Genomic DNA, 12,018 nt, shown 5'->3' on the forward strand with positions numbered 1-12,018 from the left:
TCGAAAAATTCTAATTTTTTGTGTGTGTTACCTAGGGTTTATAGTCTGTAACCACTAAAAAAATCTAGTCTGCCCTTCCATGAAATATTTAATTAGAATTTTTTTAAATGTTTATATGATTTTTCGAAAATTCCACCTGACAACCGATCAGACAATAGTTTTAAGTTGAATTAATGCAGACAAGAACATTAACTGATGCTCATTTGCTAGTTGATACATTTGTCTTTTAAAAATATAACTGACCTTTTAGGATCGTATTGGTGCAATGTGGATAAATTTATCGGTTTCCAAGAGCAAAATTGGTAGCGCGTCATCGCTACAATGGCTTCCATTTCTACGGTTGTGAAAATAACTGGCGTAATGGGGAGATAATTTTGACGAAGTAGGATCCTGACTGTTCAATTTCACAAAATTTCAATTATGGTCATATATACCAATAGCTTCCTGTTAGATGAGGATGGAAGGAAGAGAACACATATTGGTTACATATGACGACTTCTACCCGCTACGCAAAGGTGAGCATTATGTTTAGCATTAACAGTGGCAGTGTCACTATTATCATGGAAACAGTTAAAAGAGGCACATTATATTACTTTTTGAACGCTTAAGTTGACGCATCAATGAAAAAGAACAGAGGACTGTACATAAATATTACTCTGTGAAATGTCAGGTGAGCTGTTATTGATATACAATCTGCATTTGTCCAGCTTCAGCATTGGGGCGTTTCAAACATATAGCAGCAAAACTTTCTTTTATCAATAAACACACCAAAAACAAATGAGTATGATTCCCAACTTTGTACACCAAAGCCGTGTGAGTGGAATTAAAGGAAAATGACTGGGGAAGTTTCATAAAAGATAAGGTAGTCTATGTATCCGTCATGCAAACAATTCGACACTCGGTCTTAGCACATAAGTCATGCGATTGAGTTTATGATTTAAAATAGCATGGTCTAACTGGTACGTAAATCATCAGTTTTGGAAATTCTTACTACAACCATCATAAATTATAGCGACTATGCTCTTGCCGAGGAACGTTGATTGATGGTTCAAGACTTTTTACCTGTCCTTTAAATTTATTCTAAGTAAAATCGATCCATGTTATTGTGCCCATAAAACGCCGCTACAAAGGAATTCGGACATTGACGCGTTTGAGGGATAATTTTGCCAATTTCAAATATTTTGAACAATTTCCAAATTATGTGAGTAATTATATTAATGTGTATACGAACATGACAGTTTATCTTATTATTTATAAAGTTACTGCAGTTTTCACATTTTGTAAAAATAACTCGTACAGGATATAATTGTTTCATACATATGGTATAGATATAAGTCCAAACATAATTATGGTCGGATTTTCTTAAATGCAATTTCACCAATAACAACGTAACTAAAAGTGCATTCTTTTGTTTTTTAAATAACTTCACACAACCATATCAGTTTCATATAATTTATAAATAGGTAAAAACAATCTACTACAATATTAAGGAAGTAAATTACAATTGGAAACATATATTTTGATTAATGGTGAGAGGTTGATCGATTGATGTGTATTCAGAAATTGCAGTGTAAGGTAACTACAGATCTTTTTAAATCATCTATTTTAAAACTAACAAACATGACCATTATTTTTTTCCTCGACATTAGTAGAGTCAACGAATATAAACGATTACCGGAATAGCTCACGGCTTTTATATCATTGAAAAGAGGAGAATAAGCCTCATTGAATTGTTGATGTCGTCGTTGTCTACAATTTTTTAAACAGCAACAGATGAAGAAAAAAATGTGTCAATCCGTAGATAACACCCGCCTCAGCACTGAGGACCCTACTACATGCTTGTCCGAACTTAAGTATATTTTTTCTAAATTATTTCAAATAAATAAGACACAACTCTAATATAGGTTTGTTGCTCACAGTAACTTGTTCTTTTCTCTTGTAAATAATGTTTAATAACAAAATAATATAATAACACATACAGATAACAGAAGTATACCGGTGTTCAAAGGTCACAATTGAATCGACCAAGAGAAAACAAATCCAGGTTACAAACTAAAACCGAGGGAAACACATTAATTTTAAGGGGAAAACACCGAAACAACAGAAACACTGAAGTACAACAAAAAACAAATATCAATGCAACGTACCAAGAAACGAACTAAGGATCGCTGTCATATTCCTGACTTGATACAAGATTAATATGAAAACTTCCACAGGAGAATTGTCCGACACAACCATAATATATAAATGACCTAAACTCAACATGATCCATATTCATAATACATGACAATAAGCACTCTGTACGTTGTAGTTACTGTGGTCACCTCCAATGAACTGACAGCCCAACAATTTCTTTATTTGATACAACAGAACCCCACCCTTAAAACTGCCAAAGGATTGCATGTACATATATATGTACAATAATATATTTAATTCCAAAATAAAACTAACACATTTTGTTAAGCAATGAGTTGAAAAATAATTTATAAATTGTCCTTTTAAGACGATTCCATGAATCTGAGAGCTGGTCATTAATACAATATAGGACTTATACAGACAAGCCGATCAACACAGAATTTTTACTGGTCCTACTACAAGATTTCAACTTTCTATTTTTGGTTTTAAAAGGTGTCAAGATAGAAGTGTATATTACACAAAATATTATCATATCGATCTAGTATGACTGTATGAGTCACCTTTTGTAGTGGGTGTTTTATATTAATTATGTATGATGATCTATGATGTCCTCGTACAGTCTTACGACTCGAACAAATACAACTAGCCTTGACCCAATACTTAAACATAATACCGGATCGCTTTTAAAAACTCTATATCACACCTTCTCTAACCAAGTTTTAAATATATATAAAAATGAATTTGTTATCTCTTTATCACATGACAACTAAAAAAAAATCCTATAGTTATTTAAAAAACAATTTGTGATATAGAAAATATTTTTGTTTTATGACGTAACTGTTCTGTTTTCTTATTCATAGAAGTTATAAAAAAAAATGTTGATAGGACTAAACATTTATTGTCAAATGTATTTCCAAGATTAGGAAGTAAAATTTAGATAACACTCAACATTAGGGTATTACTGGCTCCAAGGTAGAAAAGCAATGATGTGTTTAAACTATATCATTTCACAGTTTAAATAATGTTCATATTTCCTCACTTTTTACATCGATTTTTTTAATTCTCGGCATGTTAAGAGGTCATCCTATCTTTTATGATTTAAATACGAGAACCATATACAAAGGTACATCTTTAAAAAAAAATATCCTTCAGATCTTAACAGTTTTATTTTCATATTAATTTACGTTCAAACAACCTACATTATACAAACCAGGGAAGGTTGAAAAATTAGATTGATAAGACACACCTGCATAATTGATTGACTCCTAACTATTACAATTAAAATTACAAAGAGCAATATCATTAACCATAACCATGTTCGCAACAAGATATGGAATACAATGTTAAAAAAAAATGAGGAAGATTAAAGGCTGAGGTATACAAAAATGAGACTGCAACCCAATGACAAAAAGTCAGCGGACAATATATGTCTTCATCCATACTAGTCTGAATACAGTATGTCAGAGTCTTAAACTAACAACACGTTATAAATTGTATCGTCCTAAGTGGTATCTGAATTTACTCATCAAAAGTCTTAAAAAAAAAGAAAGATGCAAAAATCTTATACCTGATATATTTAATATTCTGCACAAAACACCGATTCTTTGAAAAGATTGTTGCTTATATCTTTTTTTTACCAAAAACTATATATAAAGATAACAGTAGTATACCGCTGTTCAAAACTCGTAAATCGATAAAAAAAAAATCCGGTACATATCTTTTTAAGTTGGACTGGACAACTGTTCATTATTCAATGCATTAAAAAAAAAAGTAAAAACACAAATATACTGAACTCCAAGGAAAATTCAAAACGAAAAGTCCCAAATCAAATGGTAAAATAAAGAGATCAAACACACCAAACGAATGGATAACAACTGTCATATTCCTGACTTGGTACAGACATTTTCTGATGTAGAAGATGGTGGATTGAACCAGGGTTTAAACAGTGATCAAAGGTACCTGGATTATAATCTACTACGCCAGACCGCGATCGCCTTCATAAGACTGATCAGTTACGATTTGATCAAAATAGTTATAAAGTCAAACATATACAAAGTTGAAGAGCATTGAGGACCAAAAATTTCCAAAAGTGGTGCCAATATCTATTGTGTTCACACGTTTAACTAAAGGCTCTAAAGAGCCTGTGTCGCTCACCTTGGTCTATGTTTATATTACACATTGTACACAGATGGATTCATGACAAAATTAAGTTTTGGTGATGGTGATGTGTTTGTAGATCTTACTTTACTAAACATTTTTGCTGCTTACAATTATTTCTATCTATAACAGTAGTTTCTGTGGAAAATGTTAGTGAAAATCTACAAATTTTGTGAAAATTGTTAAAAATTTACTATGAAGGGCAATTACTCCTTAGGAGGTCAATTGACTATTTTGGTCACTTTGACTTATTTTTAGTTCTTACTTTGCTGTACATAATTGCTGTTTACAGTTTATCTCTATCTACAATAATATTCAAGATAATAACAAAAAAACATCAAAATTTCCCCAAAATGACCAATGCAGGTGCAGCAACCTAACAACCGATGATCCAATTCATCCGAAAATTCCAGGGCAGATAGATCTTGACCTGATCAACAATTTAACTTCCTGTCAGATTTGCTCTTAATGCTTTGGTTTTTGAGTTATAAGCATTTTACCCCCATGTTTTATTTTTAGCTATGGCGGCCATCTTGGTTGGTTGGCCGATTTACCGGACATATTTTTTAAACTAGATACCCCAAAGATGATTGTGGCCAAATTTCAAGTAGTTTCAGTTTTCTAAAAGATTACTAAGATTTACGAAAAAAAAGTAAAAAATTGACTATAAAGGGCAATAACTCCTAAAGTGGTCAACTGACCATTTTGATCATGTTGACTTATTTGTAGATCTTACTTTGTTGAACATTATTGCTGTTTACAGTTTATCTCTATCTATAATAATATTCAAGATAATAACCAAAAACAGCAAAATTTCCTTAAAACTACCAATTCAGGGGCAGCAATCTAACAACGGAATGTCGGATTCATCTTAAAATTTCAGGGCAGATAGATCTTAAGTTGATAAACAATTTTACATCCTGTAAGATATGCTCTAAATGCTTTGGTTTTTGAGTTATGAGCAAAAAACTGCATTTTACCCCTATGTTCTATTTTTAGCCATGGCGGCCATCTTGGTTGGTTGGCCGGGTCACTGGACACAATTTTTAAACTAGATACCCCAATGATGATTGTGATTAAGTTTGGTTAAATTTGGCCCAGTAGTTTCAGAGGAGAAGATATTTGTAAAAGTTAACGCAGGACGACGACGGACGGACGCCAAGTGATGAGAAAAGTTCACTTGGCCCTTTGGGCCAGGTGAGCTAAAAAAGAGAACCACTTGATGCCTATTTAGCATCTTCTTCGCTCATATTTAATTCTTTTTATGCAGGACCAGTTTAGAGCCATCCACCCAGATGTCTGGAATTATTGCAGACCCAACAGCGTTGGACGCTGATTCCACAGGGGTACTTGTTTCCGTCGCTTTGGATATTGGAACTTCTTTTTCAGGATTCGCATTTCTGACACGAAATGATTTCAAAATAAACCCTTTGAAAGTCCATTGCAAGCATTGGCATGTTGGCGAGTTAGGAACACTGTATAAAACTAAATCAATTATACTATTAAACCAAATGAAAGAGTTTGTTGCATTTGGGTATGATGCTGAGAATATCTATGCACAAATGAGTGTCGATGAAGCAAAGGAATACTATTACTTTCGATACTTTAAAATGGCGTTATATGAAGAGCATCAAAAGGTTTGTGGAGTATTTTAGAGATCTTCAAATATCTTGGTGTTTTTAGTTACAATTCAGATGTTAGATAAGATGAATGATAAATTGAAAGATTTTTTTTTACCTTGAACCGAAATACACACGATAAAAGATAAAAAAAAAAAAAAAAAGAGAAAAAAGAAGAACGAAACCAAAAAAAAAAAAAAAGAATAAAACAAAAATACGATTTTTCCGTAATCTTTATCGTTTTTCCGGTATAATTCATAGTGTTAATTATTCCATTAAAATATATGACATCTACACTTTTTACGGAATAAGTTATAGTGATAATGTCATCCAGTCATTGGTTAAAAAATGTTCATGTCTTGTCTATCAAAAGCAGACATTGAAAACAAATAAAACATGTCATGACATATTCATTGAAGCTAAAATACAAATCAAATATAGAAGTTTGAATTTAGTATAACTTTCGAAAACTGTGAGTACTATGAGATAGGTACTTCACATCTTTTCTTTCCGTTGATAGTTTTTTGTGCCTGGAAATGATCTTAAGAGTTCAGAATTTCTCATCGATTTTTTTACAGTTTATGTTGGGTTTGTACTATAAACATGGGCAACACGCCAGGAGACACATACATCCGCTTACCCTCCCTGAGTACCTGAGATCTACCCCGATTTTGTGGACTTCATGTTTCTCACTCCTTAGTTTTCTTTGTTGTGTTTTGTTTACTGTTGGTCTGTTGGTCCTTTTCTAGTTTAGTCATTGCGTTGTCAGTTGATTTTTGACTCATGAGTTTTAATGTCCTTTTGGGTTCAATCCCCCATTTTTTTACATTTAAAAATGCCTGTAAAAAGTCGGTAATATGACGGTTGTTGTCCATTCGTTTGATGTGTTAAATGATTTGATTTTGCCATTATTTTGATAAGAGACTTCCATTTTTGGTTTTTCTCGGAGTTCAGATTTTTTTGTGATTTTACTTTTGCACCTTTTTGTTTTATAAATGTCTATGTTTAGTATTTGAAACTCATAAATTATCTTTCTTGACATTTTAGGAACTGCGGAAGAATATGAAGATACAAGATGAAAGCGGTAAAAAGATGCCAGCTTATAAAGTATTTGGAGAAGCAATCAAATTTTTAAAGGATACAGCATTAGAGGAACTTATGAAATCATGTGTTATTAAAGAAACAGATGTTAAATGGATCATAACTCTTCCTGCTATATGGAGTGAATCTGCAAAACAGTTTATGGTGTATGCAAGTAAAGAGGTTGTGAGTAAAGTTTAATATGCATATAAGATCAAAACGTTTCGATACTGGTCTATTTTCAATTTTATTTTAAATTGTTACAAAAAATATAGAGTAAACAAAAAATTGATTTAAACAATATAATGGAAGTTCTACAACTAATCAACAATAATTAAAGATAGGTATTTGGTTTCAATAGAAAAAAAAACAATTCCAGGAGAAAAAAAACGAAAAAAAAACTGTTATCAACGAACTTCTATATGTCCGAAATATATTTTACATTGTTCGCCAGACTCAGTTTTAAAATGAGAATCGGGGTACTCAAATAGTTAAAACTTTGCTATTTATGTTTTCAACAGCAACACACAGTTTGTAGAGTATCCTCTCTGAACAATTGTTTTGCTTGTTTTTGTATACTTACCATTGCATCAAAAGTATCCTGCTTCGCGGTGAAGTCTAATGCTCATGCTGATAATAGATGTATCATACATCTATCTACACATTCGGTCCTTATAAATCCTTGTCTTCAAATATTCGGCTTTGTGCAGTCCTGGTGGTAAATAAAAAAAAAAGTGCAGCGGACACATGAAATTTAACTTGTTGTTTACATATTTTTGTTATAGAAGACACTATTTGCTTTTTTGTATCTGTAGTGTTGGTTTGTTTTTGTATTTTGAGATGACCACTTGTTTTTCGATTCCGGAATCGTAAGTCTAAACTGTAATCCTAGGTATAGACATATATAGTTTCCGCATATGTCATTCCGAAATAACCAGATCTCATCCTTAATCTTGGATAATGTGAAGGTCAGAATTATACAGTTTGATCACAACAAAAGGTAGGACGGTAGTAGTTTTTTTTAAAAGAGTTTTGATTCCGCTTATTGAAAATTTAATGTCATCTCGAATGAAAGTGGTTAATCGTTTAAATTTTTTATACCAAAACCACGGTGTCAATTTTATCTGAGGGAGTGAATACCATATAATGCCTACACTTACTATTGATTACGAAAGATATTCTTTAGGTAAAATATTTGTTTATCATTTTAAGGCAGGGATAGCAGAAAATAAATTAGAAATCACACTAGAACCAGAGTCTGCAGCATTGTGCTGCAACTATTTAGCTTTAGAGAGGAACGATGAAACTTCCGTAAACTTGAAGACGTTTGACAATGGACGGAAAATCATGATTCTAGATTTAGGAGGTACTATCAGCTTTGCTTCTAAATTAAAGCGTCTTTGTTTGTCCATAATAAGAATCAGGTTACATTTTACTATTGCAATTAATACGTGCAATGAATATTATTGAAATGACAAATTCTCTAGAATAAGAGTAAACTTTTACTGTTTAGTTTTTATATTTCTATGTAATTTTTACTATTGGTACAATAACTTATGAAACTAAGGGGATGTAGTACACTTGCTAATGAGCCAAGTATCCACCCAAATGAAGATAAAAATGGATGTTTCACAAACCACACGTACCCAGGTATGACATTTATGTTTCGTGTCATAGAGACAAAACTTAGCAGTCTTGATTTCGGAGGGACACCAAAACTGAAGAGAGGGAAAGTACAGTATTTGCGTGTAAGTTTAAACTCGTAGAAGTTTAGTGCATATAAAGGTTGGAAATATTCCGCAAAGCCCTTTATTTTGACCTTTGAAAAAAATAGAAGTGCATATGAGCTTTCCATTCTATTATACAATTTCTTTTGAAACTTTATTGTAAAAGAGGGACGAAAGATACCAAAGGGACAGTCAAACTCATAAATCTAAAACAAACTGACAACGCCATGGCTGAAAATGAAAAAGACAAACAGAAAAACAATAGTACACATGACACAATATAGAAATCTAAAGAATAAACAACACGAACCCCACCAAAAACTAGGGGTGATCTCTGGTAAAAGTGGTATTATTTTAGACGTGAAAGGAGTTCCTATGGGAAGTTCCATAGTCTGTTTTTATAGAAATACAACCTGATAAATTGAGAAAATCTAACGGCATACTTTAAAACAAACTATTTACGAAAAGCAAATATGACTGACAACAACCACTGGACCTCAGGCTCTTGAATAAAACTTAAATCTAAGCAATTATGACTGAAATAACGGTTGACGTTGTTTACTTTCTCGTTTCATTTTAACAATAACCATAACATGAAATAAGAAGTATGGTACATATCATTTTCCATCTTATATTCTGTACAAACCATATTATTTAAAAATATAAAAAAAGTCAGTTTACTTTAGAAAGACACGGAATGTGGCGGAGTTAAACATGTTTGTAGGCGCCCAGCCATCACTTTAAAACGAAGCGGTGGTTTGTAACAGCACAACACAAAAAACCGCTTGTGATTTGCACCCGGGTTAATTTTTGTTCAAACAAGAATGATGAGCTAGCTTCATATTTATATCAGTTTTCCCTATACTGTTAAGTTGTTCTATTTCATTTTCAATTCAAAACTTAAAACTTACTTTGTTCTGAATTATGCTTAAAAGAGGGACGAAAGATACCAAAGGGACAGTCAAACTCATAAATCTAAAACAAACTGACAACGCCATGGCTAAAAATGAAAAAGACAAACAGAAAAACAAAAGTACACATGACACAACATAGAAAACTAAAGAATAAACAACACGAACCCCACCAAAAACTAAGGGTGATCTCAGGTGCTTAAGTTAGTTTAAAATTGACGGTTAATTTGTTCTATGTTTAAGGTGGTACCGTGGATATAACGACGTATCAAGTTACAACAACTGAAGGTAAAAATAAATTAAGAGAAATATACAAAGCAACTGGCGGACCTTGGGGAGGTAGAAAGGTTGATGAAGCATTTGAGGATTTCTGGAGAACATGCATAGGAACAGAGACATGGACACAACTAAAGCTGGAATATAGAGATGAAATCTATGAATTTTTTAACAGATTTGAAATACAGAAAAGAAGTTATAAACACGAATCTAGAGGAGAAATATTACTAACGCTGCCAGAATGCATACGTGAAATTGAAGGATTATCAGGTCTATTAAGAAAACAAATCGGAGATGTTTCGATAAAGAGAGGCAAAATAACATTCAAGAACGAAATATTTACGAAGTTTTTCGATGCTTCCTTGAGAGGAACAAATGGAGAAGGGCTGATTAAAACGGTAGACGACTTATTTTCAAATGAAGAAATGGCAGACATATATGCAGTGCTGATGGTAGGAGGATTTTCGGAATCTTCAATTGTCCAGTCTGCTATCAAGGAAACGCTTAGTCAGAAAAGCGAGGCGAAAGTATTTGTTCCAACTGACCCAGGATCCGTGGTGTTAAAAGGTGCTGCCATTTATGGATTTGCACCAGATATAATCACGGAAAGAGTCATTCGTCATACGTATGGCATAAGTACTCGTGTAGTATTTGATGAAGAAAAGCATTCTCGCTCATCTCCCCACTACCACAAAGTAGAAAAGGAAGAATACATAGAAGATAAATTTCATCCATTTGTAAGAGCAGGCGATACATTTCGACCCGGGGAACAGAAGACGCACAATTTTAACGCAGTGGGAGTTAATTCTGGTGGATCATTAGAAATTGATGTGTATGCGTCAACGGAGAGAGATCCTGAATACACACGAGATCCACATGGTATAACCACATGGAAACTAGGTTGTGTGAGTTTCCCTAAATTTGACAAGCAATACCTTGGAACAACTGTTACCGTAAATATGACTTTCGGAAGTACTAGATTACTTGTAAATGCAAAACTCGAAAATGGCGACGATGTTGATTGCAGTCTTAATTTATTAAAGTAAAAAAACCTAGGCATATTGAATGATCACGAGAACAGACGTTAGATAGAAATAATTATGTGTTTATTCAATGTTTACTGTTTTTCTATATTTGTATTAATGTGTTTCGCGGTCACAAACCCATTATGTGAATCTACCATTATTACCCTGTTGCCATGTGTCTGTATTTAACATAAAATACTTCATTTAACTCGAAAATGTTCTGTCTGTAGTTTTCTTTTACTTTGGCCATGGTGTAGGTAGTCTGTTTGTATTTGATTTATGGTATCTACACTTTTACTATATTCATGTTTATACTAATATATTGTACATCACGGTATCACATGAATCGATTTGTAATGAAGATGAAAAAAGAAAAGTCCTCTATGTGATTATAATTTTTCAATTAAAATCCTTTTCACTTTGTGATATCGGTATCATGCCTGTGAGAAAAATGTTTAGTCAATAATTGAATATTAATCAATGGTGAATTCAGGGGAAACAATTGGGAACGCCCTCTCTCTTTTGTTGGAAAAATATGGTTGACACCTCTTATGATATAAAAAAAAACCCAACTGCACCAGATGAATCAAAACGACTTGCTTTTATTTATAAAACACATTGCAATGAAACAATATCCATAGTTTCTCGCCAGGAACAAAGTGCTGAGATACTTAATTGCAGAACTTTCGATGACTAACAGTTGATCCCCCATCAGATGTTTCGACACAGTAAAAATAATATAACTTCACGTCACCAGTAACATAATTAAATGTTGAAGTTCTCGTCAATAATGAAACAAACTTATGTAACATAAAAGAACCAGATACTATAAAAAAACAAACTCGTCAAAAACAGACTTAAGCGTGAGATGTACAAACCATTTTCATTACACAATACCGTTTTCATACCAGAACGAAAATATTGGGTAAGTGATAGTAAAGACCATCCTTAGTCATGATCAAAGAAATGCCAATTTTTTCTTCTTAAATTCACAACAGGCAGGGTACATCATTCAATAACATCTAAAGACCATCTCAATATAAGAAGGGTAGAAATCATTAAAAAAAAACAAAATCCACAAAACATT

General features: G+C 32.7%; 1 protein-coding gene across 2 annotated transcripts; it reads left to right on the plus strand.

The window, feature by feature from the left end:
• The first annotated feature begins 1,474 nt into the window (after nt 1-1,474).
• On the plus strand, nt 1,475-11,141 carry LOC134706604 (heat shock 70 kDa protein 12B-like). 2 transcript variants are annotated; one of them, XM_063565693.1, is made up of 5 exons: nt 1,475-1,575; nt 5,564-5,930; nt 6,960-7,178; nt 8,205-8,358; nt 9,874-11,141. In XM_063565693.1, the coding sequence occupies exons 2-5, from the start codon at nt 5,589-5,591 to the stop codon at nt 10,950-10,952; spliced, it is 1,794 nt and encodes a 597-aa protein (XP_063421763.1). In that variant the 5' UTR covers nt 1,475-1,575; nt 5,564-5,588; the 3' UTR covers nt 10,953-11,141. The 2 variants fall into 2 exon arrangements, with proteins under 2 accessions (XP_063421763.1, XP_063421764.1); XM_063565694.1 differs by having other exon boundaries at nt 6,960-7,175.
• The last annotated feature ends 877 nt before the right edge of the window (nt 11,142-12,018 follow it).

Source organism: Mytilus trossulus, chromosome 2 (genome assembly GCF_036588685.1).
Source record: "Mytilus trossulus isolate FHL-02 chromosome 2, PNRI_Mtr1.1.1.hap1, whole genome shotgun sequence".
Lineage (NCBI taxonomy): Eukaryota > Metazoa > Mollusca > Bivalvia > Mytilida > Mytilidae > Mytilus > Mytilus trossulus.

Coding starts and splice junctions, on each gene's coding strand:
- LOC134706604 (XM_063565693.1), top strand. CDS start 5,589: ATGTCTGGAATTATTGCAGACCCAACAGCGTTGGACGCTGATTCCACA. Junction 5,931..6,959: donor TATATGAAGAGCATCAAAAG/GTTTGTGGAGTA, acceptor TTGACATTTTAG/GAACTGCGGAAGAATATGAA. Junction 7,179..8,204: donor TGTATGCAAGTAAAGAGGTT/GTGAGTAAAGTT, acceptor TATCATTTTAAG/GCAGGGATAGCAGAAAATAA.